Consider the following 27,334-nt stretch of genomic DNA (forward strand, 5'->3'; position numbering starts at 1 on the left):
TAAAGAATAGAAGAAATAATTTTATTTCATGGTTATGTCATAGAGTAATTACAAGACAAGAGAGATGCATTAATAGAAATATATTTTATCAGAAGTTATATGCAGCATAGTATCTGACCTACATGTTAGTTATTTGGACTTCATGTCACATAGTTAGGAAAAAAACAATTAAACATTGATTTTCCACCAATATCAGAAAGTTTGATATAATTCCCATAACCCAACAAAGTAGAAAATATTTTCATGTTTTACTATAAAAGTGTGTCTAGGAATCAAAAGTTGGGGTTTTCGGGGTGTCTGTGACTCAGGGACGTCAGTTGGCTCAGCAGTCCTTGGGACTTTCCCTCAGAAGTCAAGCAGTTGTTGTTTCCTTTTTTAAACAACTTTCACAGGCCACAGTGAATGAAAATAGAGCAAAACAAACCATTCAGAGGACAAATCACTGATGACCAAAACAAAGATTAATGAGATTAACTTAACTTGACTATGTACAGTTAACACTAATATGATTTTGAAAAGTCTAAACGATAACACTACATATGTGACAAAATGCACGGATGAAAAATAAAAAAAATATTACACGCTATTAGTTATGGTCCCTTCCTTTAGAAATATTTATTGAATCTTCTATCTATTGAGCAGCTGTTGCTACGCTCACTCATTCATCCACTCTTTCATCTGCTATTTGTTTAATTAATTATTCAATCGATTGTTCTCTGAGGGACCGTGTATGATCTATGTTTTGCAATTGACTTCAAAGAGTGAGGCAGCTGAATGCATCCGATAGAAAATAGAAAAAGGCATCGCAAGGTTCACAACAATTATCCAAGGTTCAAAGCCAAAAACGATTTCTTCCAGCCCATTGTCGTATTCTGGGCGGCACCCAAATGCCGGTGGTATCCAAAGCTGCAAGGGAAGAAGGCAAGGCCGTGTTAGTTATAAAAGATGACGGACCAGCCCATAATAACTGTGCTCCCATAGGTCTGCAGTTTAGTATTGGAAATCTCTGAGCCCTCCCTGTTACTGGGGCACAACAACGGCACATATTTCAGCTTTCACTGCTAATAGTTTTTGTATGTTTTCTTTATGGTGACTAAAAAAAGTTAGATTCCATGTTTAGATTAACTCTATTCTCCAAAAGCATATCCACTTATTCTTCCAGAAGAACTAAAATTTACTTGCTACAAACGATACAACCATATAATTTTAACATACTTATCAGGCTAGAAGGTTTAGGAAGCTTTTGGGTATTAACTTGTGATTTACGTTCCAAATGCCTTACCGAAAGATTGCAGAGGAATAAAAACGCAGCAATGTTCTTGAGAATTCTCCTCTTGTTGTCAGCCACCGAGCTCCTGCTGCAGAGGGAGAACTCAGAGGCAAAATGCATGTCTGAACCATTTCCCTGACGTGTCAATTCACTGTCACCACTGCTCTCATCGCGTTCTCTGGCACAGATGCTGCCATGGAACAGGCATGGCAACTCCCCAGTGTCCTGGGCAGCATGGCCATTGTAAATCTCCTTGTACGAGGGTGTAAGTGTCAGAGTGCTCCCTCGAGACACTGTCACTATTCGAAGGGTTTTAACATCATCATTCACCTTTTCCTGCTCACGATGTATGGATTCAATGATAAAGAGGTTCTGAATGTATTTCTCAATTATGACCAGGATGGAATAGGGCAGGTTATACCAGGTGTATTTGGGGTGAGCCTGAGCACAGATAATTGCTAGGATGGAGCCCCAGGAGAGGAGCCAGGATCCGGCAGCTGTGCCGACCAGCAGCTCTGCATCCAGTTTTCGAGCAGGATTTTTGGAGTTGTCCAGTGACCTATCCTCCAGTCTGTAAATCAGTAGGGCGATTACTCCAGCTGTGCACATGAGAGCCAGCACGAAGATTGCATGGAGGTAAAACATTGTCAGTGCTAACTCGCTTTTGATTTTCGAACGTCCAATCTGAATTAAATATACCACAACGATTGCTATTGTGCTAGTTAACACAGTTAGTCCAAAAATCATCCCAACGGTGATGCCATGGAATTTGAATGGAGTTTTGTGTTGCTGATGGTGTTCTACTTTGCGGCCAATGTTCTTCCACAGGACATAGAGCATTGTGGATGCTAGAATGTGGTATTCTATGTTAAAGGGGTACAGGTAATATATTCCTTGAGAAAATATTGAACAGAGAGTTGTTGTTGTACAATTGCATTGAGGGGCATGGTCATCTAAAACTAAAGGAAAGGGAGAGAGATTAGATGTGTGAAATACACAGAATTATTGCTTAAAGTGAATAAATAAGACATAAATAAAACAGTAAAACACAGGGTTAAGATTTCAGTGAGACAACTCATCATATTGTCCACTTACCCACCTAAAATGAGTTCAGGTTGTTTAAGTCATTAGCATTACAAAGCTTGCATGGTTCCCAAAGCATGATCTCTAGGTGCTTAGCAATAATCACACCGTGAACAAATGCTGCAGCAAAGTGCAGCAGAGCCTTTGTAGAAATACTGTTCTATTATACAAATATCCAAGATTCCGGGGCACTGAGTCCTCAGTCATTTGGCATAGGTGGCTTTTATAGAAGCCACCTGGGGGTCAGATGAACAGCACAGTTTTAATGAGAAAAGGGCTCCTCTCATTTTTATCAGTTACTTACACTAGTGTCATTTCTAATAACCACAGTACTTCATTAAAATTTTGTTTATGTGTAGGAAAAAGATAAGCTACAGATACTTTCTTGTGATGCCCAGTATAGTTTGAAGGTAAAATAACTATGAATCTATCTACTCCTTCTGAGAGGAACCTGTGAAATCATTCTCTCTCTGCTGTGCAATAACCTGCTTTGTAAACTCAGACAACAAATTGCACATATTTGTAAAAGAAATGTATTTAATGTGTATCTGTAACCCAATCAAATAATTTAAGAAAGCATACATTTCCACAGTGGCAGAAAATGCTATTTTTACAATGTGTTCATTTAAAAACCCTCTGAACCATTCCACCAAATTCCATGGGTCTGCATGCCATGTGTTACCTCTCTCCTCGGAAGGATTTAAAAGGATTATCCATTCTTGTTTCTCTACCGATAGTTTAGCAAATAGTAAATTCTGTTTTTGAAACAGCTGTATTCAGTTTATTTCTTTCACGTACTAATAAAAAGTTCCTCAGTGATGTTATTCCTCAAAAGAATTATTTTTAAAGATCCATTTGTATCTTCTGGCAATTGTTTTTATTCTGGACCTCAGCCAATGGGTAGACAAACTGACAGAAAACCACAGCCTGAGTTGCATATATGATCATGGTAATACATCATTTTAGTCACTATGTAAACAGACTGTATATCAGTTGACTTCTATTTGCCCATGAACAACTATACAGCAAATACCCAGCTCTATCCTGCAGAGATGTAGCATTTTATATGGGAGCAGGAATTCCAAAATGTACCAACCCTTCATCTTACCTATTGTTATGTTCCCAAAACCAAGCGTGATTAGTCTTTCCTTATGTTCATTCAGTTGATGCTTTGACTCTGTTAACACTCCATTTGTCCACAAGAGTAAATTTGTGAACACAGAATGGATAACCCCAAACCTACAAAACAAGGTAATTATTGAAGGAATCTGCACAATGTATATCTATATCTCTCTCTATATATATGTATGTTAAATACAATGGGTTAATAGTACCACATGTGGCACTATTTAGTTAGTGTAGGAAAAAAAATAGTAAATGATCTCACTAAACATGTTCCACAGTGGAGCACAACGAATGTTAGACCTTCAAATTAGCACAGAAACACAACGGATTAATATATTAAAGCACAGATGGGATGCTTTTATCCTCTCTTTTGTGATGTTTTTTTATTCTTTGGGCTGGACATATTAATGACAGTGAATTAACATTCTGACTAGGGTTAATTGTTCTGCAAGTTGTACTTCTGTGGTGCTTCTTCATACTCACTGTGGCTGGCCTTTCTTCTAAGAGACACCACTGCTTTGTCTAACTTTTAGTCCATGCATTTTTGTCTCCTGGAGAGAGCTGAAGACAACAGAGGTCTTTATCCCATTCAGACTACTGATACAGTGAGGCTAGGTCTCCAAGTGGTTTTAAGAATCCTGGTCTTGGACAAGCCATGTCATGGCTTGGTGAAAAAGAATGGCATCAGAGAAAGAAGTGGGTTAATGATTCTGAACCTTCTAGTAAAATCCCTATAATACTTGTTCTTAATTGCCCAGTATTTCTCTTTTTTTTTTAATTTTTTTTAAGAAGACTGGTATCTGTTTCCTGGGCACAATCCTTGCATTCACTGTTCTGCCAAGCATTACTCTCTTGCACCCAAGTCTCATGATGTTTCTTCACCAAGAAACAGTTCTTTATAACTGAACTGTTTGCAGTGAACGACTTGCAATCGGGTATTTTAGAAATTCTACATATAAACAGAGCTGGTTTCTCCATGTGATACTGCAAGCCTTCTGTGATCACCACTTTCTGGTATGAGGCTGAAATGTTTACCCAAGGGAGCAGAAAAAAAGGAGAGCCATCATCATAGCTGAGGTATCTGACTGAGTTTCTTTTACTTCCTGTAAGAACTGGTCAGCTCACTGACAACTTGACATTCATATTTTAAAAGTTCCTATGTTTGTTTATTTCACTTTTGTGTCAAGATATTCATATTCACTAATCTATACTTTCACAGAACCAAAAATACATCAGAGCTAGCTCTTCTGCCTCAAAGACCAGACCTCAGTTCCATACCAAATGCACGTACTCAGTTGTTTCAGAGGACACACCAGTTACAGCATGAGAATCAAGATCTGGTGTCAGAAACCCATACTGAGCTGGGTGCACACGATACTGTTGGGGAGGCTGTGTTTGTCAGTGTATTTGCATGCCTGTACCTAGCTCTAAAAGGTGAGTTCTTAAAAAATCAATATAAAATATCCCAGATATGCTGCACTGACTGCAGGTTGATGATGCAGATTCCATCTCAGCAGGAGAAAACTGTGCTGTGCATAGTTCTCAGACATAAATCTGGTGCTTCCTTTCTCTAACATACATGATTTTGGTCATGTCATACATTACTCTTTCCCTCTCTCATGATAAGCATATACTTATTCTGTGTCTATTGCATATTATGAAACATAAAAACACTTAAAAGAAGGAAAAATTCAGACTATTATCTTCCAACTTGGGTGAACAGTGTTACTTTTTATTTACAATAACACAATTAAGAGGAAAATCAAGCTCTGTGAGTTTTCAGTGTCCCTCATACAGTAAAACTGTAGGTGTTAAAACATTGTGCAGACATGCACTTACTGCATTCCAGATGAGGATCAGATCTACTTTACCTTTCAAGTGTTTTGAAAGACTGGATAATATCCTTTGCATGACACCAGAGAAAGTATACCTAAGTGAATGAAATAAAGAGAAATGTCATTATACTAATGCATATGTATGAAACTCAAAAAGGAAGGCATATCTGAAGACAGAAACCTTGATGATGAAGACAGAAACCACTGATGACCTATACCATGGTGGCTCAATATCCACACCTGTGAAATTACTCCTGATCCTTTCCAACATTCAGCCGTAACCTCCCATGCATGAGGAACCTAGGATTTCAAACCAGTGGGTCGAGAGAAGAGTTTCAGAATGATTCACCAAAATGCACCATACTTCTGTATCTGGAGAGACTTTTATTTTAATGACAAAGGAAATAAAATAGATAATGTTCTTATTGCTGCAGGGACTTGATTGCACTAGAAGGAACAAACGCAGTTGTGCTCAAGTGCAGAGCAGAAAGATCAAGCTGGAGAACAAAAGAGAGAGAATGGTACTGAGTTAGTCACTTATAATACTTCTTTCCCCTTTACTTGCTATCTCTGTTTGTGGTGGGAAAATGGAAACCTTATACAAAACCTGTTCTAAAATCTGACAGGGGCAAGATGAATGATATTGATATACCTCAGCAATGTTAGTGTGAAACTGGGATTCCTATTTACTCAGAAAAGCTCCTAGCATACTGAACTTGACAGTAGGTGAACTAGTAGGAGAGGAAAAGATCCAAAGGGTTTGTCTTAGAGACCTATTTGGTGTGGTATTTCAGAAATTGACTGAAAAGTGCAAAGAAGTTGGCTTTCTTCTGCAGCAGATACAGTAACTGGAAATACATTTTTTCAGTAATGAAGGGTACCTCTACAGCTGGTGCTGCTTGTGACATTCAGTATCTGATTTCTGAAAAAGATAAGATATTGTGCAGTACTCTGGAGCTCCTACTAGAAGCCCAGGGCACAGAAGACACTACTGGACATTTGGAATTGAGTTTGCTCAAATCCAAGAATCCAGCCACCTGCTCATCCAGTTAAGCATACAAGTAAGTATAGCCATTGCAAAACTGCAGATGTAAAGACTACAAGATGCCATGGAAGTTCAAACTGAAACGAATAATGATCACCTTAGACTTATCTCTGCCACAGAATAGATGTGGTAAAACCTAACAGCAGATGTGAAAACATTCTTCAGAACTAAAATAAAAAAGAAGCTTAGTTCAAACACTGAAGTCAAGAAAGTGGAAGAAAAATAGGAATAGAAAAATAACTAAGGTAAAGAAACTACACAAAACCTAGTTTTTGCTCCAAGAGCACATGTAGCACCAAAGGAACAAAAGGCTCTGTCTGTGAAAGAGCTTAATGCAAAGGCTGCCTTGGAACGGTGGCGATCAGAGGCAGGTCGGTGCTAGTTCATTGTTTGCACAGTTGCAGGTTATATTTGTTCATTTACTGGCAAGTAATAGGATGTCTCATTAGAGTAAAATACAACAGCATCCAACACATGTTCTGTAGAAAATGAATCCCTAGGCTTTCAGATGACAAGTAATTAGGAATCCTCTCTGGTGTAATTTCAGCCTGCATTTCAAGGACATGAGATTTTTCTTAAGTAAGAGGTATGTGGTAAATTACATGTTTTGCCTTTTCTTTGAGTGCTCATACTAACATTCAAGATTTCATTATTTTAAGCTAAGCAAATGATAAAATCAGCAACATGAGTGATGTAATATTAAATCAAACAAAATTATTGTTCTCTTTGTTCAGCTCCATCTATTCCACACTCTAGTTCTCAGTAGTTGGAATTACCATCAAGTAGGAGTTACTGTATGTAATAAATAATGCTGCATGCAGATCAATAGGAAAAAAAGGCTCAATTTCTTAGGTTTGTTTCTCAGAAGTAAAGCAAAGAAATTGTTAGACATTGGTGGCCCTGCCTACAGCAGGGCGTTGGAGCTTGATAGTCCCTGAGGTCCCTTCCAACCCAAGCCATTCTGTGATTCTATGGACAGTGAATAGTACAAGAATATAAAATTATGACTACTTCCATCAAATCTGAATTTTGCTCTCAGATAGAAAGATAGAGATCTACTGCTTAAATTTCATTTTTTTTTTACTGAATGAGTAGAATGTAGGTGGTTTGATGGCTCATTTACATGCAACCACAACCACTAGAAAGACCATTCTTTTCTTTTCTGTTCTTGCTTTCATCAGTGTGTTACTTAATTATCTTCAAAAGAGCATCAGATCACCTGGCTGCAACTGATCATCGTTCTTTAGTGGCTCTTCCCTTCCTTCTTCACCACAAATCTGCTCATAGAGGTCTAAAGGAATTCCAATTTTGGATTGTCCTGACAAGATACAGGATAAAAATCTCAATCTTCACCTTACCATGAAATGTACCTGGCTCCTGCAGATACCAACAGTTCTCACTATTTGTGCTTTCACACAGACTGGATAACAAGCTGCAATAGAACTAGGCAGCATTCATGATTCAGGCACTCAAAATAAGGAAAAATATTAAGAAAACCGGCCAGCTCCCTTTTTGCTTTGTCATATAATTAAGAAAAGGACAACATTTACTCATGCAATAACCAATGTGCTGTGGAATGGAAGTAACACAGGGACAACACCTGAAAGTAAACAAGTGGATTGAGTATTTTACAGGAGTTGTTGACCATCTTTGGTACTGCACAGCCACTGAGAAGCAGAATCAAATGCTTCTGGAAGCAAAATCTATGTTTGTTACACAAAAAAATGTGCAAGTACTTTATCACTCACAAAAATTTTTTTTTTCCATTTGAATAATCAGGCATCCACTCCTATCAGGGATATCAGGACAGATAGGTTGATATTTGTGTGGCAAGTTGTACATACAGAAACAAGTGAATCATCTTATCGTCAAGCTGCTCATTTCTGTCACAGAATTCTGACAGCTTTATATGTAACAAACTGAAAAGCATATAACTTCAACTACAATGGAGCATTTTTGTCTATTTTGTTTTTGAACCCATAGGAGTTTTCCAGCTGAGCAATTACTGAAATGTCAGGATGCCTAGTCTGAATTTGCACATAAAAATGGTATACATGCATTAAAACTTAGCCTTCAAAATTATCTTGTTAAATAGTTAGAAATTAGATAGTGTAAAACAACTGACAATGAGAAGGGAAAAGAAAAAAAAGATATTTTTAGTATGAAATACATGTATAATTGCAACTGGTGACTTTTACCTGTAAGATGGTATGCGCTGCATGCGTAACGGGAAAGATGCCTTCAGTTGGTGACAAGCAGTTTGAAAAATCAATATAGTATCCAATTTTAAAGGAGTCCAGAATTAAAGTAATCACTGCAAATAATGTAATTCCACCTGCAAATGAAAAGATTTTAGAAAATGTCATTGTACATGGTCTAGAGACAATCTGTACCTTGTGCCAAAATCTTGTTTAGGGAAATAAATGCAGACCACTCTTCATATTCTTGTTTAGGGAAATAAAAGTGGATCTGTGTCCACGAGGACAACTGACTCAGAGTAATAGGTAACATTACTGAAAGCCTCTGCCCAATACACCACTAAAGCATACCACTGTATACTCCTAGTCCATCCAGCAATGGACCTGAAGACTCTCAGCACCTTGTAGATGGCTCTTAAGTCCTTGCAAGATCAGCCTCTCAAAATGTAGCACTGAACCAGCCATATAGTGCATGAATTAATGCTCTATGCGGTCACAAAGCAAACTATACAGGTCAGGGGAACTGAACAATAATGCTACAGTCTCCGGGCCCAAGAGCTCTGCAGCAGGCAGTAACACAATCACTTGGTATGCCATCTCCATTGTTTGGAGGTTACACTTCATGTCAGAGACCAAAACTGCAACAAGCTTTGTGGTTTGGTTTCCCAGAAAGGAGCCAAAGATGAAAACTTCAGTATTATAAATTAATCCTAATTACTGATACATACCATTATTAGAAATGATGAAGATGGTTCCACTAGTTTTATATTTGTAAGTTGAAGAAATATGATATAATTTCTACTGAGCACCGTACTAAGAAAATTTGACTTTTTTTTTTTTTTTTTTTTGAATGTTCATTGAAATTTCTCTGTTTTAGAAGATCAAGAATAGGATTTTCAGTATTGCAAAGTGTTGGCTTAATTCTTCCTAGTAACCATTAAGAAGCAGGAAACCATGATGATACAGTTGTGAAAATGTCACTCTAAAAATAGAGTTTGGGTTTAAATAAAGGACACTTTAATGCAAGTAAGAAAAAGATGTAAGCTGAAGTCTGCCAAGAGCTGGGTAAAGTGACCAGACACATACGCTTTAAACAGAAGATGTGCTGCTGGAGAACATAATGAAATGAAGCCATTTGTGAAGCCAATCGATTTTCCCTTTGAGTTCTTTGTGTCAGCAGGCTGAACTTCTAAATAATTACTACACAGCTTTTCATTACAGAATAGTGTCCTCAGGGGAATAAAATTTGGAATAACTAAGGGAAAGGAGTCCACCTACACAAGGCTTTGTCAGTTTCCCTGGGTTTATTTGGGTCAGAACAATTGGACAAAGACCTCATGGGAATTTTTGTCACATTAAGTCTGTAGAAGAGGTTGGTCTGCCATGCAAGCTGGAAGGGAACTGCTCTAGTTCACAAAGTTCACATTTAGGCTCCAGGAAACCCTTCTGTAAGCAATTATTGTCATTGGCCATTTCTCCTTCTAGCTTTGTTAAGTGTGTGCTAGGACTCTGCTACAAGAGGTCTTTGTTAAGTCATTCTCTTCTAATATTTGCCATAGCCACCTACCACCACTTTTACCAAAATGATAATCATGGTTTGAAGGGAATCATGAAAATACACTGAGCCTGTGTTTACATGTTATACTAGTTGATTCACAGACATTTTCTTCAATGTTGAAAGCAAGGAGACAATCTTCAAAAGCAGCTGATAATGCTAGTCAAGAATTGCCAACAGTTTTCTGTGGAAAGACTTGGTGAAAATGTGTCCATTCCCCTCATTTTTGGACTTGTCTGACTGATAAAAGATTTCTCTGACAAAACCATTGATACAGGAAAGGACAAGAGGGATCTTGGCAGAGGAACTGCCACCTTAACTCAGCTAAGTTTTTTCTTACCAATACAGGATAAAGGAGTTTTACAAGCTTCATGTAACTACAAGAAACTCTTAAGAATAGGAAAGTGTAGGACTTTCCCCAAGGACAAATTTATTGAATTGAAGCATAGACATCCAAGAAAGGCCGTGGAAGCCTTCACAGCTAAGAACATATTACAAAGAGCAATCCTGTGCTGGTAAAAGAAATGGATAAGGTAACCAAGTAGTGCATTCCAGGATCTTATTTCCCAATGTCTGTAACTCCTTATATCCTGTAGGACAAATAAAATGCTGTGAATTCTGTGCCAATAGAAGAAAGGGCAGAGGGTTCTGCTGTACTCACACATACTAAGTAGTATTTATTCCATACTTAGGAGGAGAAAGTTTTTCTCTGTAAGAAAAGCATAGCTTGATCCAAAGTAGGATCAAATTAAACCTTGCAATAATGAATTTTGGTAGGATTTAAGTCACAAAAGATAGTAAATGAAAAAAAATGCCTGAGAACTGAATATTAATTTGGAAAACAGTGAATAATCAAAAGAAACAGTTGGCACATAAGTCTGTACATTCAAGAAAGAGTCTAGAGACCAAGGCTATATATAGTTATAAATTAAAAAATAATAATTAAAAAAAATCCTCTAAAAAATCTCTGGAGTAATTTTTATAGAATAATTGCTAACAGGTGCAAAGAAAAATGAAAGACACACAGCCACTGAGACCAAACTAGACTTTCACAACACAACCTTACTTCTCAAACTAATCAAATTGTAGACGTCCTTGGGATTTTCATCTAAATTTTTCATTAGCTGATGCTGTGATAATTGATTGCTGTATCTTTGCTAGCAACAAGAAAACATTTAATGCTTAGGCTGTTTTTTAGCACTCAACATACTTACTTTCCAACCCACTATTTGCAGCACCAAGACTTGAAAAGTGGTTGGTACATCTGTGCTTGCCTATTCCTGTGTGTAATGTTGAGTTGGGTTTCCTTTTCCGGGGAACGAGAAATATGGCATTCGGTAGGACTGCAGTGTGCTCCCCCAGTCTCTTGGTATAACCTGTGTCTTTACAATAGGCACCTGAACTGCAAGTAAGGACCATTACAGCCCTCCACTATTCTTGTGGATTTGTATATATTTCCTACAAGGTAATGCTAGCTTTTGATTATGTGCTTATATATTTTACCTACTAAACTATACATTGGTCTGGAAAAGTATCTTGTCCTCTTCTAACTCTAGGTTATTATAAAGTTTGATGGTTGAATTTGGTGATCTTGAAGATCCAACCTACAGATGGGGCCCTGAGCAGCTCAACCCATTGGTTGGCAGCCCTGATCATGGTGCTGGGATTGAAGCTTCAAGATCTTTAAGGTCCCTTCCAGCCTAAGCCATTCTATGATTCTACAAAACAATTCTAAGGCATCACTGAACAGATACAAATGGGAATATCTGGAATACATGAGTAGAGAGAGCCCTTGAGGACATTTCTGACTGGTGCTAGTATAAGGACTGGAATTTCCATTGCCTGGAAAAGGTGATAAATCCTGTTGCATGTAACAACTGCCTCTTCCAAAATTTGTATTTTATTTCTCATGTACTGCAAAACAGCCTGGAACACGGGGGAAGGGGGAAAAAAGGCTCCATACCTTTCAGCACTGTAAGGAGTATGTTGGGAAGTGGGTATGTTTAGAGACAGTTTTCCCACATGATGTCTCAATAGGGATGCTAATGCCTGCATTTAATTAGTACTCGTTGTGTGTGCACGGATCCCCAGCACCGGGATGCTCCCTGATAGAGATGCAGAGGGGATCGGTGTGGTATGGAGGTAGGTGATGGCCACAAGTCCCGTGCCCGGTGCCACCTGTGTGCCACGTACTTACACTTCAGCCAGCGGGCTCCAGCATGCGTGTCCTTGTCCCGGATCAGCCTCCTCTGCGTGCAGCTCCTGCACAGGTACCACAGCATCCACAGCAGCTGAACGAGCATCAGCGTGATGAGGTAGGAGAGCAGGTGGCTCTTGCTGATACCCACGGCGTGTACAGCCCAGGCAAAGGTGAGCAGCAGCCCGGCCAAGAACAGGTTGATGCCGTACTGGCTGCTGAGGATCTCGGCGTTTTTCTGCGGGTAGCTGCCTCCCGCGGAGGACCAACCGCCGGCTTTCTCCATCTCCCAGCTGCTCGCTGCGGGCAGCCGACCCCGCTTCCCCGGGCAGCCCTGAGGCGGCCGCAGGCCCGGCCCACAGCGGCACCGGGGGCGGAGCGGGGCCGTCGTCGCTCGCCGTGCCTCCCGCGGCTGCGGGGCCGCTGAGGGGCGGCGGGCACCATGCCCCGGGCTCGGCCCGTAGCGGGGGCTGGCAGTAGGCCTGGAGGAGAAAACGTTCTGTGGCCTATAGCCAGAAGACAGGAACGCACGCAAACCTCCAGATCCGGACCACTAGTTGATTGCCTATGGGGGCTGACAAGAATTCATCCCAGAGTAAAACATGAAATATGGCAGATGGTATTTTGTTTGCATACGACACATTCTCTTAACCCTAGGTATTCACGTAGCCATAGGTTGGAGGCCAAACACAAAGATAGACCGGTCCTTATTCTGGCCAGGCAGGTCTCACATTTTTACCCTAACCCATATCAAACATCCAAAGCACTCGTGTTTGGTTTTGTTTTTGCTTCTTTACACTCAGCAACTTATGTCTCACATGAAATTAAACCACTAACTCAACTACTTAATCAACTGGAAGGGATGAGACGATGGCATCTATTTTACTCCCACTGGCAAAACTTAACATTTTAAGCTTCTGAAGCCAAAGAACAAAAGTAACAAAGGACATTTCTGGAAAGAGATGAACACATAAGCCTTCCGTCAACTCCAGCTCAGAACTACATTCATCCTTTTCTGAAGCTTGTAGAACTGTTATGTTCTGCTTGGTATCTTACACAACTGTTGTATCTAAAGAAAAGGAAGAAAGGTGCTTTCATTTTACAGAGATCCTACATGTAACTGTCTGAGCTATTTTATTTCCATTCCTTTTAAGGGGATTCTAGAGCATCTTGTTTTACCTGTGAAGAAAAAAGTTCTCTGGTACTGGCACATATTCTCAAATGAGATCAATGGAAATAGACAAATAATATATATATATCTGTATATAATATATATGTAGTGAGGGGTTTGAAGCCAGCAAATATATTCAAGCTTTAGTGCAAGTAAGGCTTTTGGCAATCTAATCATTGTTTTCAGGAAATTAAGATATCTCTTTCTGAACTCTTGCCCTAAGTTCTTGATTTTGTAGAAGGGAAATAAGGAAAGCAAGGAGTTGACAGAACTGGAAGTAGCAGTGAGATTTTGTCAGGTTGCTAATTACAGCAAACATCATTCAGTATTCTTACCAGATTCACCACTACTTGCTTTTGAGCATACAAGGATATGAGAATTGCATTTGATACTCAAAATGGTTACCAAAAGACTTTGCAAGACTTTTGTTCAGTAATCTCTCTCTACCTGGGATGTTCAGAAAAGACAAAGCAGTCAGAGGCCAAATACCTCTAACCAAGTTATACAAACTGGTATTACACAATCAATTAACCCAGCTGAGAGGTCATGAAAGACAAACACAGGCAAAACGATGGGTTGACAGACCCAAGAACAGTGGAATTTGATGGTTAAACAATTATGTACTGACCAACAATTGATCACTTTTATACAAATTTATTAAGATGTTCAGAAGAACACATTTGAAACAAACATGTAGCAAATATTAATTCAAGAGGACAAAGCAACTTAAAGCACCCAGAGCATTTATATAGTTGATAAATAAAAATACAGTGACTTTTACCATCCCTGAGCAACAGCGCATTTAAATATCACAATGAACAAAGTAACTCAATGCACACATCTGTGCAGACATAAAATTGTAGGAATTTGTTAAAAGATGAATATTTTAAGATCTTTTCAGTACAACTATTTTTGAAAATTCAAATATATAAAAAAAAATCAAGCTGTTTACAAGCTGCTTCGCAGTAGTGCTGGATGTATTTTGGTTTGGTTTGACTGATCCTTTCCTTTGCATACTGACAGCAACATTTTTCTTCAATGAAACAGCAGTAAATTCAGATGTTCACATTTTTCATTACTAAACATTTCACATATGGTGCTTTCAGCAGTGGTGTGAATCTGAAAGTCAGAATAACAAACACAGGCTCTTCTAACCATCCAGACTTCAAGCAACAACCACAAAGAGTAAATTTACGCACGTTTCAATACCCAGCTTTTACATTCTCCTATCTTCCATAAAAAGTATTTAACACAATGACATACATAAAATGGTCTGGAAACTAGATGGTGCCCAGATACTAAAGTATCACAGCCAAGCTGAACAAACTGACAATGTTGTTTTATTTACCCAGATGTGTGTGGGTAATGGCTTTTAATTTAATATTGACCTCTACTGCACAGGAAGAAAAAATGGCAATTTTATTAACAGGCACTTTAAAGAATGAAAAGTTACTTTTTGAATAAAAACATCCAGAATACTAAAACATAGTGCATACATCAAAATAATTTTCTTTGTGCTCTTAATTTCTTGCGTAACGCTCCTATTGTTCATTGTATTGCTGGTTACTCACAGCTTGATAACCCGCCTTTGGCTGCAGACAAGTTATGTCACTAAAAGTGTAATCCATTTATTTCACTGTTGGCACTGTCAGATTATCAATGATGCAACTTTTAACCAGCTTTCTAGACCCTTACTCAGATTTGTATCTTTTTTTCAAATACTTACATATCTGAAGTCAAGGGGTTAGATCAACGAAATATCTCCCTCATTCTAACACAGATAACATTATACATTTAGTGGATCAATAAATGTCTCCTCTGTTGTCACCTATGTGCAAGTTTATAAGCTCAAAGAGATTCCAAATATTAGTATTTTAGCTATCAATTCAAATGTAAAAATAACATATTAAAAACCCGTAACACTTAAATTTAAGCATCACTTATTTTCAAACCAATCAACATGCTTCAAGCAAGAAGTTGGACCAAGTGACCTCTGGAGTCCCCAGATGGGATCTAAGACTAGGTTAATGACTAATAAGTCAGTTTTATAATGTTGTTACAAAGAAAGCATGAAATACATTATGTTACTAACATAAAATCTATCTATCTTTCAATTATTTGCTAATCATCTGCCTTCTTGCAGCCACTGGTTGAACCATGGGTTAATGTCAATTTCATTTATAAAATCAGGTAGCTTAGTAATCAGAAGTCTGGAATGGAACTAAAGCAACATCCACTTCATAGGATAATTGTTACTTGAATTCTCCGCATGAAGCTGAAAGAAAAGAAAAAATGTTGAATGTAATATACATACATATATATATATATACACACACACACACACACTATAAGGCTGTATATACTGCACAAGCCGTATCCTGTACTAATTTGATATTCATTAGTTGGATGATTTTACATTGTCAAGTAATAATATACTGTATAAAATAATTTACCTGCCTGTTCATAGAAAACATCCTGGTTTTCTCTAAGATTTAGCTGTTCAGAATATCTTCATTTCACTTGTACTTCTTACTTTCTATGTCTAAGTACAAATTAAAGCAGTATTGTTGTTTTAGTCTATTAATATGAGCACAGCTCTAACAGCTCATAATGCACTCTTTCCTTATCTTTGCAGTGCTTAAACAGAACACTGCTAAATGACAGAAGGTACAAACATGCATTGAAGAATTTTGCATTAGCAAACGTGACTCAAGCTCCCAAAATAAACTAAAGCAGTTCTGAAGGAGTCACCTCACTGGATGGTGCAGCTGTGATTTGGGGGAACATCTCTCACCCTACTTACTGAGCTGTCTTTAATACCTTCCTTATAAAGTTTATTTTTCATTTTCATAGGATTCATTTGAATAGACACCTGAAAAGCCCTTTTCAACATGGTGGCTGTTGAGAAAGAATTTTTCAAGTTCAGAAATTGCCTGTATTTGCCATTAAAAGGCTGTTCTTAAGGAAGACCCATGAACCAGACCATTCACCACATAAATCAGAGCAGCATACTCAGTGAAAAAGGTAAGATAATCTGTGTTTAAGAGAAGACAACTGCATTTGGATAGCTTCTCTCCTTTACTATCATGTTGAGCAACTTCCCTAAGTTTTCCCAGCATGGATAGAAGCTGCAAGTATTTGGCCTATACTCCCCCAAACCATCCACTCTCACTCTTCTTTTCACTGTCGACAACAGAATCTTTGAGAAGAAAAGGGTATTCTTCCCTTAAAGATATTTGCATATTCTCAGGTACCTCCATTTGCCATAAAATTTCAGCATTCTAAAACGGAATATAAAATGTAAAGAAAGAATCCTTAAATGGTTTATATGACAAAGCAACTCATGCAATGAGATAAACACTTCTATGTACTTAAATAATTCAATTATTTACCTGTAAGTCTCATCCTAGGAGTGACACAAGCATCACAACACCCATGAACTGAATGAACAACACCACAGGTGTGATAAATGACCAGACTGGCCATAAGGCAACGTTAAAACTGAGAATAAAAGAAGAAAGCTTTAGAGAAGTTCAACTGTCATGCTGTGGAAAAACCAGACACAGAAGTAAATCGTAGCACAAGAAGAAATGAAATTCAAACAACTTAACCAATAAGAATACTTATTTCTTTACAACTTCAGAGTTAAAAAAAAAAAGGCAAAAAGAGCACATACTTATAAAACTGATAGTTTAGTTTACTGCTTATTTACTGACATCTCATCCTCTAACTTCAGTAACTGCTGCAGATTTGTTTTACACTGAATAAAACCACTCAGAGCCATCAAGGGTACAGATGCACAGAAATTATGAAGGTAGAAGTTATGAGAAATATTCTTGATTTTTCCATGGGCAAGCACAGTATCTGAGGAAAAAAATAAAACCTTAACTTATACTTACAGCCGAGTGGATTTGAGAATGAATTAAAAGAAAGGGATAGCAAGAAAATTTATTTTACAAATTGTTTACAAGGATTATGGATCTTACTAATTCTAAACTATTTCTTCAATCAGAAAAGATCCAGTATATCTGAAGTTAAGCTTTTTAGTAACAGCTTCAACTGCTATAAATCTTGCATCATGGATGAATGCTGAAAGCAGAAGAAATCATGCTATACTATCCCCAGTACATTCAGTGGAATTAGAGAAATGATACTTCTGATAAAATGAGCCCTTTAATACACTCTGAACTGCTCAGCTTTAGCTGAAGTCTGTATACATATTTCAACTTACCAAACTGCTGCTGCAATAAAAGTGACAGTTGTGATAGGTATCAGTACAGGATACTGCACATCGTAGTCCTCAATTCCACGATACCACTCAAGATATATTATGCAGTAAAAGGCAACAGATAAACATGCAGCCAACAAACAACTGCCAGAGGCAAACCACCAACTGTAGTAGAAGGGAAAAACATGTTAAGTATAGTAACATCTCAGTTCACGTATTACTCTTCATTCTATTCCAGAAACAGAACAGACAATACCTGTTAAATTTACAGATTAGCCTAAAACTCCTAAAATATTTTTCTTAAATTACTTTTACAAAACACTTACATAGCTACTAGAGTTTAATTTCACAATACATCACTCCTGCTCGAAAAGCACCTCTAAGTGAAGCTATCTGAAAATATTTAACATATATCAACCCCACTGAATTAACTTCCTGAAAAAGATATAATTCTGTGAAATGATTTCTACTCTATTTCATAGCAATTATTTCTCTTTTCCAGTCTACTCAATAGATATCTAAATGAGAGGGAAAAAAAAATAACCTCTTCCTTTTGATGTTTAGAGATTAATTTCAGATATATATCTTTTTAATTAAAATCAAAACCCCAACACTTTCAACAAAATTGGCAGTGGTTTCTTGTACTTAAGCACAAATATGAAGGTACTATATTAAAATATATGGTTACTAGAACCCATTTTACATGCACACAAATGGTTTGGTCAAGCCTGAAGAAAAATAAATAAGGATTCAGGTGGTCATCTGTTCCAGTCCACATGCTCACACATGGCCACCTAGAGCTGGTCGCCCAGGACTACATCCAGGCAGCTCTTCTGCAGTATTTCCAAGGACAGAAGGTCCACAGCCTTTCTGGACAGCCTGTTCCAGTGCAAAATAAAGGGTTTCCTGATGCTCAGATGGAACCTCTGTCTCAGTTTGGGTTATCACTGAAAAGCATTTGGCTTCATCTTCTTTGCACCCTGCCTTCAGGTATTTGTACACAATGATGAGATTCCCCCCTCCTCGCCTTCTCCTCTCCAGGCTGAACAGACCCAGCTCTCTCTGTTCCTATTGTGGATCTTGTTTATCCAAGATTCAAAACACAAAGTTTAGATGTAACAGTTTGAACCTAAGATGAAAACACAACTTTTCTTGGTAAGAAAACACAACTTAGAAATCTTCATAAGGCATCTTACCTATCTGCTTGAATTGTTTCTTTAATAGATTTAAAAAAATCAAAGTAATATGTCACAGCAATGGAAGCCAAAATCCAGAACGCAGAATGAACATTCAGTCTGGGAGAGGGCTTCTTTTTCTTCTCTCCAGCTGTAGACTCTTCTGTAAACGTGAACATAATGATATCACCAAAGCCAGTCATTAACTGCAGTGTCATTACAGAATCACAGAACTGGTAGAGTTGGAAGGGACCTTCTAAAGTCATCCAGACCAACTCCCTTGCATTGAACAGGGACACGCACATAGATGGGCAAAAGCAGTGGAACAGAGGTACCTGTGGAGGTACAGACGTATGTGGTGCTTCATACACTGCACTTATCGTTACTGGTGGTTTGTGTGCCTTCAGCAGCCCCACGCACACCAGCCCTGCACCCCGCAAAAAGCACTGCCACTACTACCAGCGCTCAGACCTCTGCTGGGGGCACTTCAGCACCGCCACCATCAGCAGCACCTCTATCTTACAGCCGAGGACGAGACGGAAGGCAGGGCTAGCACGCCGTGAAGGCGAGGCTCCAGGCACCTCCGAACATCCTCAGTGTGCCCGGCCTCTTCCCCTGCTCCACCGACAGCCCCACACCACAACACCCACAGTCCAGACCGGTCCACCCCGTCCCCTCCCGGCAGCGCCAGCGCCGCTTCACCGCCCCCATCCGCGCTCCTTCCGGTGAGGGCGGGTGCGGCGCTCCCGGCACCACCCACCGGTCGTCCCGCCGCCCTGGAGCAGCGGCTGCAGCAGCGAGGCTGGGGGCTCCGTCCCTTGCCGCAAACGGCGCCTGTGCCTGGGGAGCGGCTCCGCGCGCAGCCCGCCGCCCTCCATCTTGGGCCGCTCCGGCAGTGACGCGGCGGGGAGGGCGGAAGGGCGCTTCCCTCAGCGCGTAGTGCTGCTGCGATGGCCGTAACCTGCGGTCGAGCACTGCGGCACCATGCTTTGCCTCATGGAGGCAAACCTTGCAGCTGTGTAAGCCCACCAGACTGAGCAGTGGCTCAGTACGGTTCTGCGCCCAGAAGTACCTGCCATGCAGCGTTACCAGGAGCTGGTTCTGCGTACCTGTTCTAGGTGTAGCTGCTTGCTTGCCTGTTTCACCCAGGTGATTGCCTTCTTGGATTCGTCAATTAATGCTCACCTGATAAAATAAGGCTTCTTTATTATTCACCTCTAAAGAAAATTGATGAAAATTGGTCTTATGAGTGTGACTGTAGCAAATATTAACTCTGATAATGGGCCAGCAATATATTACAAATTAATAGTGTTGTGAATGACGCCATTTGTCACTGAAAATGGCAAACTGTGCTATGTAAAGCCAAGTGCAAAAATGAGGCTTGTTTTATCAAAATAGCTAAAAAATAGGAAAAATAGGCAGGGATTGGGTAGCATAAAAATATGTTGCTCTTCGTATTTTGGAGACCATGTAGAACTGGGATTGTTCATTCTGGAGAAGGGAAGTCTCAGGGGAGACCTTATCGCATTAACCACCTGAGAGGAGGTTGTAATGAGGTGAGGGTTGGGCTCTTCTCCCAGGTGGCAGCGATAGGATGAGAGGGAAAGGCTTTATCTTGTGCCAGGGGAGGTTCAGGTTGCATATTAGGAGAAATTTATTCTCCAAAAGAGTGTTGAGGCTCTGGAATGGACTGCCAGGGAGGTGGTGGAGTCAGCGTCCCTGGAGGTGTTCAAAAAATGTGTAATGTGGCCCTGAGGGATGTGGTCAGTGGGCATGGTGGGGATGGGCTGATGGCTGGACTAGGTGATCTGAGAGGTCTTTTCCAGCCTTAATGGTTGTATGGTTGAGGTAGCACAGGACTCAAATAAGAATCTCGGAGAGCTATTCAGTAAAGACTTGAGATTCTTATGATGTAGATTGAAGAAGAAATAATTTTAGTACATGTTCTAATTAGCAAAAGCAGATTTACTGTCCTTCTAGCTGTATATAAATTGAAATTCAGAACATAAATGTTTCATTATCTGATTTTACTTTCCCTTTTAGAAGGTAAACAGTATTTTGCATGAAATCAGTGAGTATGAAAAATAAGTCAAGTTTTCACAATACGACATGCATTCCTCAGCATAATGTTTTGCAGATATTTTCTCTGTAGTTGCATGTTCAGAAAACAGGAAAAGCAAGAAGAGTAGCATGTAGGCTGTGATTAATAACTGTGTGTTTTATTGGTAAAGCTTTAAAAAGTTCAGGATATTTTAAGGGTAGAAATTAAGAGGTAAGCTCAACAGGATACAAGCTAGACATGCTCTGATCTGTACAGGCTACTATTTTTAAGCACTTCTAAACTTCTTGGTTAACTAATGACCTTATCAAATGCCTTTTGAAATGGGAAAAAAAAAACCCAACAACTTGAATAAATCTTTAAGAAATAATAGGTCATCTGTGGATACAGCCTAATTTAGTACAGTGCTAGAGCAGCTTTACAACTCAGTAGGCTTGCACTGATCTAAGTTGTGTAATGATAACCCTAACAGTAGTTATGACCAAGTTTTTCAGTACATTAACAATTTGTGTTATATTTGGTTTGAGTTACAGGTGATTAAGCATTGGAGAATTTGGCTTAATCTGTGTATTTTGCAAGTGGAAGAAAAATAACTCTTCATTTATGTGACTCCTCAGCTGAAATAGTACGTCTCTACTAGCTCATCAGTACGTACTTGTCCTCTGTGCATTCTATGTCCTGCCCACCATAAGGGTGAAGCAAAGCACAGGAGTGATGATGAAAGACTTGGGGGCAATAATTGCAGTGATAAAGGAAATGAGGCTTCATTACTTGTGATACTCAAAGGGTACATTTAACAGGTGTGAGGTCCTGCACCTGTACTGATGTAACAGCTCCTGGGCTGTACCTACAGGGGCATTACGAGCAGAGATGAAATTGTAATCATCCCACTCAGTGCTTGTCAGTCTGTACCTAGAGTCCAGTTCTTGTTCCCCAGTTCAGTTAAGGTGTGGACAAACTGGAGGGTTCCAGAGGAAGGCCGTGAAGATGATCAAGGGGCTTGAACACCTGGCTATGGGGAAGTGCTGAGGGAGTTAGAACTTTTCAACCTGGAGCAGTAAAGGCTTAGGGGGAACTTTGTTACAGTATTTCAGTACTCAGAGTTGCTACAGAGGGGATGGAGGCACTTCCTTCACAAAGGGATAACATGGGGGAAAATAAGGGGTAATGGGTACAAGCTGCATTGGGTGAGGCTTTATCTTAATATATGACATTTTTTTATGGTGATAACAATCAGTCACTGAAACAACCTCCCCAGGGATGTGGTAGAGTTCCCGTCATTGGAGACTTTCAAGATGCGATTGTGTAAGGTGCTGGATAATCTCATCTAAGCTCCTTTTTCCCACAGAGGGTTGGATCTGATGATCTTCTGAGGTCCCTTCCATCCCTGGTTGTTCTGCGATTCTGTTTGCCATGTAGCCTGGTATGCAGATGTACTGCATTATATCATCTACCAGGAGATGTTCCTTTTCAGCCAAGGGGCTGCTAACAGTGATTCACACAGTATATTTTCCTAAATGTCCTATCATCTGTTTTATAGGGATTTCTCATGTTGAATGAAGCAAGAGTTCTGATTATTCTTTATTATTTTGCAATGACTTTTGAGTAAATTCAGTGTTTTAAAAAAAAAAGCAAGGATTTATTTATTTATTTATTTGCTTACTTCATTTGATGTAGAACATGACTTACATCCACATCATGGATGACTACAGCGATTACGTTTTACTTAGTTCAGTTGAATATTTTGAAGTTAACAGCTTGTCGGAGTCTCTGATCTCAGCTCTCTTAGCAATGAAATAGAGGATCCTTTGTTTTACTTCCTTTGAAGGAAATGATTACCTCAGCCTTCACTTTCATGCTGGTAACTCGAATAGGAAACAAAGGAAATCATGCACTCTCTTTGCTAACACTATTCATAGGAAATATCTTTGATTTAAATGTAGTAATTAAATAAATATGTATGCTTGAAAAGGTTAAGATCTGTTAGTGTTGTTAAACTGAAGACTCCTGTTTACCTACAGAGTAGGCATTGTGCAGAGAGCTGAAATAAGAGCTTCCCTTCCCTGACTCACTTTTGACCTTAACCTAGACCACTCATGTTCAGTGTTTGTAGAGCCGAGATGTTTTCTGTGATCTTTTCACAGGGCTTCTCTGATTCAGTCATTATTAATCTGCAAAAGGATAATGATCAGGAGTTGAACTGAGGCTGTTACAAAATCAGCAACATTATCAACAAAGCATCCAAACTGTGCGCGTGTTATGGATAATTCTTGCAAGTAAAAGTTTCAGAAAACTTCATTCAACACCTTCAGGTTCTTTTCTTTTAAAGAGAAAAGAATGCTTTGTGAGTTATTTCAGTGCTTTTAAATTCAAGCTTTTGTAGTTGTAAATGAAAACTGAATTTTCCAATCTTGCATATATTTCAATTTGTTCTCTTGGTGTTCACTTGAGTATTTCCCACTTACTGACTGTTGTTTTAATGTTGATTTAGAAGTAACTCTGAATACAGAAGTGTTATCTTTTTATATTCCCTGTGTATGTTCATGTGTATTTTAGAATTAGATATCTAATTTGACTTCAAAAAAAGTAAAATTTGTTTTCTAGTATTCTAGCAAATATCTGTACATTTTTCCCCGTTACAAAAGTTAGTAGCTGTATGAGCCTGAATGCTGCTTGTTCACAAGAAGTTTGCCTGGCATTGTCTTCATTACTTATGTAGGTAGGGCATTTTTAGTTGAAGGAGGGTGGCCATAGCATAGGTGTATTCTTCATTTTGAGGAAGAACTGTTCATTTCAGTACAATGGAAAGAAAAAATATCACCAAAGGACTGAAAGGATGTGGTGTTAGTACCGTAATACAAACATGAAAAACAACCAGAGGATAAAACTTAATCTGATCTGAATGTTGTACAAATACAAACTATAGAACTAAAGTTGAGTACTGAACGTCAGTGCAGCTTTAGATTGACCCTTAAGGGAGGAAGCAATAGACATAATAGTGTATTTGATGCAAAGAATGCACTACCAGTAAACATGCAAACATTTGATCTTTTTGAGGAAAAGAAGGCAGAAAAGATAAAGGCAGGTAAAACAGGAAGTAGGTATCTAAGAGAAATGAAAAAGAGTCAACAACATCGTGTGGTCTGATTTATCTACTTCTCTTATCTTGGAAGTTGTCAAATACAAAAATGTGAATGGTCCAGGACATCACCTTAGTCTGAAATGTCTCTTTGATGAAAGACCATTTCAACGCCTTTGATTATCCTGTTTAAAAATCTTAGGTAGCTTCAGTGTTGTACTCTTACCTTTGGCTATAATCGGTATTAAGATCATATAATGAGACAACTTTGTTCATTCCAGCTTCAATCTTCAAATGTGTAAAAAGAAAAAAAAAAAAAAGAAGGCATGAAATAAATCTGGGCAAACCATTCTTCTAGAAGCTGGTAAGTAAATCTTCCTACTCTGTCTCCTAACTCATTTCTTGAATTTAGTTTCACTTAACTGTGCTTACTTTCTTAGGGAGTACAATGGCTCTCAAAATGTTTTCCCAAGACTACAGTTTAAAGATACAAAGCATTTGGCAGCAGTGCTCCAGCTATAATTGTTCTTGACTACTCAGTCTGTAGTAGTGGTATATAATACCTCTCAGTTTGAGGATTTGATCTGGTTTTAAAAGCCTTCGAAAAAAATGCAGGGGAATGGCAAAGAGGCAAAAGGAAATGGCCAGATGTGAGAGGGTGGGAAAGGGAACACTTGTGAATTACTGAAACTGATGTCCTCACTGAGGCAAATGCCTGTGCAGCCATGCACATCTGTAACGCTGACAAGAACTGCATTCTTACTGCACTTAGGAACATCCTAAAGTATCATTTTTTGGAATAATCAAGGCAGGTCTAATTTACATAGGAAAGACTATTTATCAGTTGGAGGAACGAGTATTCAGGTTTACTGCTGATAGAACTTTTTGCTCTATTTAGACTTAAAATGGCTTACTCTGGGAGTATCGCTTTATTTAGACTTGACACTTTATGGAGGTTAGCATTTTTTTTAAGGCTGCTGGTAGCGCATTAACTGTTTTTCAGACCTCCCCTCACTGCCAGAGGCAGTGGAACAAAGTTGCTCAGGCATGTGGACATCACTGCTACAAGATTGCAAAGTACAGAAAAAAATTGTACCATGTACAGCATGATGTATACAGCATGGAATTCAGTCCATGCTCTTCGCTTGTGAAAATTTTTCTGAGGAGTCCTGCAAAAGTAAACATGATACAAAGTTCTTAGAAATTTCATTCAGGTTCCTAAGGGGGTGTTTTTTGTTTGTTTGTTTATTGTCCTTCACAGTCCATTATTACTTACTACTTCTGTAAGATCAGTTTTTATTCATACTTTGATTTGGTAACCTGATTGGACAGTTGAGTTAGAGGGAGCAAAAAGAATGCTGTACTGTCAAAGGGAGAAAGAAAGATGTTTGTTAGCATGAGAACTAAATTCAGCAGTATCTCAACTTGAAGTTTTAGCTGGAAGATGTTGTGCAATTCCTGTTACTTCTTTGAGAAATCTGCTTAATATTAACAGGTTTTTAAAAGCGTACAACTAAGATAGAGTTGGTATTTTTTTCTTGTCATAGAGAACTTGCCCACTGCTAACCCCTGAAATCACTAAGTGTTCACAAACAAGCTGAATTTTCAAGCAGAGCAGGTGAGTGAGATGTGTTGCAGCAAGAAAGGCAGAGGAAACAGATTTCATGGTGTAGAATAGGGAAATTGTAGGAACAAAGAGTCCATAAAAACGTAGTAAATGGTAGAGTGGATAGATGGAAAAAAGAATCAATAAGAACCTGTATGTATAAGAAACGTCTATAAATTCAGTAAAAGCTTTTACACTAGCAGTTGATTAAGAAGTCCAAGGCAAAAATGCTGGTACAATATATTGACTGCAGTCAGTGAAGCACTTACTTTAAACATTAAAAAAAAAAAAAAAAAAAAAACCAACAGTAAAAGTCTGGGAGAAAATTCTGACCCTGTCTCACAAAAAACATCAGCTTTTGTCATGCTTGGGTACTGTATAATGTCAACAGCTGCATATTCCTCCTTGAATTCCTTCTCATCACCAAGAATCAAAGGCCATCAGAAAGGCAGAAAATCAAGCGCATAAAAGTGCACTTCATGCTTCCTATTTATAACTCAGTGTCTGAACCTTAAGAGTTCGTTACATGGCTACTGCAAAGAACAGATCAAAGGAGTAAAATTCACATGTCTTGAACCATTTACAATGCAGGCAAGTTTCTGGTGTTATTTTTCATTGTTTGTTATCTAAATGAGATGTAGTGATTTCAATGCTGTAAATGGATCAAGTACCTCATGCATTTTAGTGGAAAGAGGAGGCTGTTAGGCTAAAGTTCTGATATCCAGTAGGAGAAAGAGGCATTAAAATATAAAAGCAAAAAATGAAATGTTGAGGTTTAAGTGTAGATTTACTCTGATTTTTCAGGAGAGGGAAACCAATGCTGAAAGCTGGACCAATGAAATGGTCATTTACAGAATAAATTCTAATGGCAATCTGAGTTTTTGATAAAAGTTGTTTTTTTTTTTTAATTTCTTTTATTGGCTAAAAGAGAATATGAGATATAAGTTTCCCTTTATTTCTTGCTGGTCATGGTAATCTGCATGTCCTATCAGATACCAATACACATCATTCTCTTCCCTTTGTATTCATGCTGCCCTAGAGTAGTATCTCAGTATGTTTAAAAGCATCCTCTTTCTAATAGAACAAATGCATGTGAGAGCTGAGATTGAGATTGATTTTGTAATCAGGCCTCACTAAGGATTTCAGTGCTGTTTAGTACTAATGCATTCTACCTGATTCATGGGTAGGCATACAGAGATGGAATTTCTGTTATCCTGCTGCTTTCAAGTCATTTCAGGAACTATAAAACAAATTCTGTACAAAGTGAGTTGTTTTGCTTCTGATGTAAACTCAGAGGGGGAGTATCACGAGAAGTTTCTATTTAAAATCTCAAATCAGAAGATCAAAGTATAGAGTCTATTTGAAGAAATGGCTGTTCCACGTCATCTAGAATAAATTGGAGACAGAAACAAAACAAAATATGTTCTTCAAGTTGTTTCAGCCTGTGAGAATGTAAAAGCATGAGAATACAGGTGCAAAGGGAATTATATCTCAACAGGTACAAAGAAAGGCAGTATGTTACAGGTGCAAAAGGAATTGTATCTCATCAAGTGCAAAGAACAGTTACCACTGAAACTTCCTCTGCTCCAAGTGAAATTTAGTATTAAATATAAAATAACACTTCCTGAAAAAGAACTAATGGGGAACACAATATGCTGCTTTTCTTGACTGACAGAGCAGAAAAGAAACTTAGAGGGCTTATTCTTGG

The 27,334-nt window shown here is 38.6% G+C and overlaps 3 protein-coding genes across 5 annotated transcripts in view; 1 reads left to right on the forward strand and 2 right to left on the reverse strand.

Annotated features, from left to right (window-relative positions):
- OTOP1 (otopetrin 1) lies at positions 1-12,653 on the reverse strand. Its single transcript, XM_025149804.3, has 6 exons — positions 12,309-12,653; positions 8,557-8,693; positions 5,350-5,408; positions 3,462-3,592; positions 1,283-2,229; positions 1-906 (listed from the first exon to the last, which is right to left on the reverse strand). The coding sequence occupies exons 1-6, from the start codon at positions 12,592-12,594 to the stop codon at positions 736-738; spliced, it is 1,731 nt and encodes a 576-aa protein (XP_025005572.2). The 5' UTR covers positions 12,595-12,653; the 3' UTR covers positions 1-735.
- Positions 12,654-14,117: 1,464 nt separating this feature from the next.
- TMEM128 (transmembrane protein 128) lies at positions 14,118-19,787 on the reverse strand. Of its 2 annotated transcripts, XM_015285760.4 has the most exons (5): positions 19,643-19,787; positions 18,904-19,045; positions 17,711-17,872; positions 16,872-16,980; positions 14,118-15,754 (listed from the first exon to the last, which is right to left on the reverse strand). In XM_015285760.4, exons 1-4 carry the CDS (start codon positions 19,758-19,760, stop codon positions 16,881-16,883), a joined length of 522 nt encoding a protein of 173 aa, XP_015141246.2. In that variant the 5' UTR covers positions 19,761-19,787; the 3' UTR covers positions 14,118-15,754; positions 16,872-16,880. The 2 variants fall into 2 exon arrangements, with proteins under 2 accessions (XP_015141246.2, NP_001026334.2); NM_001031163.2 differs by lacking the exon at positions 16,872-16,980 and having other exon boundaries at positions 14,118-14,598; positions 19,643-19,779.
- A 13-nt stretch (positions 19,788-19,800) lies between these two features.
- Positions 19,801-27,334, forward strand: part of ZBTB49 (zinc finger and BTB domain containing 49) — a 36,172-nt gene continuing 28,638 nt past the window's right edge. The window contains exons 1-3 of one of the 2 annotated variants that reach the window (XM_046940741.1): positions 19,801-20,031; positions 24,302-24,384; positions 25,568-25,638. The gene's annotated coding sequence lies outside the window, so the exon portion shown is untranslated. The remainder of the gene's footprint in view (positions 20,032-24,301; positions 24,385-25,567; positions 25,639-27,334) is intronic. The other variant, XM_025149805.3, reaches the window with a different exon arrangement.

The sequence above is a fragment of the Gallus gallus genome, chromosome 4, assembly GCF_016699485.2.
Source record: "Gallus gallus isolate bGalGal1 chromosome 4, bGalGal1.mat.broiler.GRCg7b, whole genome shotgun sequence".
Classification (NCBI taxonomy): Eukaryota; Metazoa; Chordata; class Aves; order Galliformes; family Phasianidae; genus Gallus; species Gallus gallus.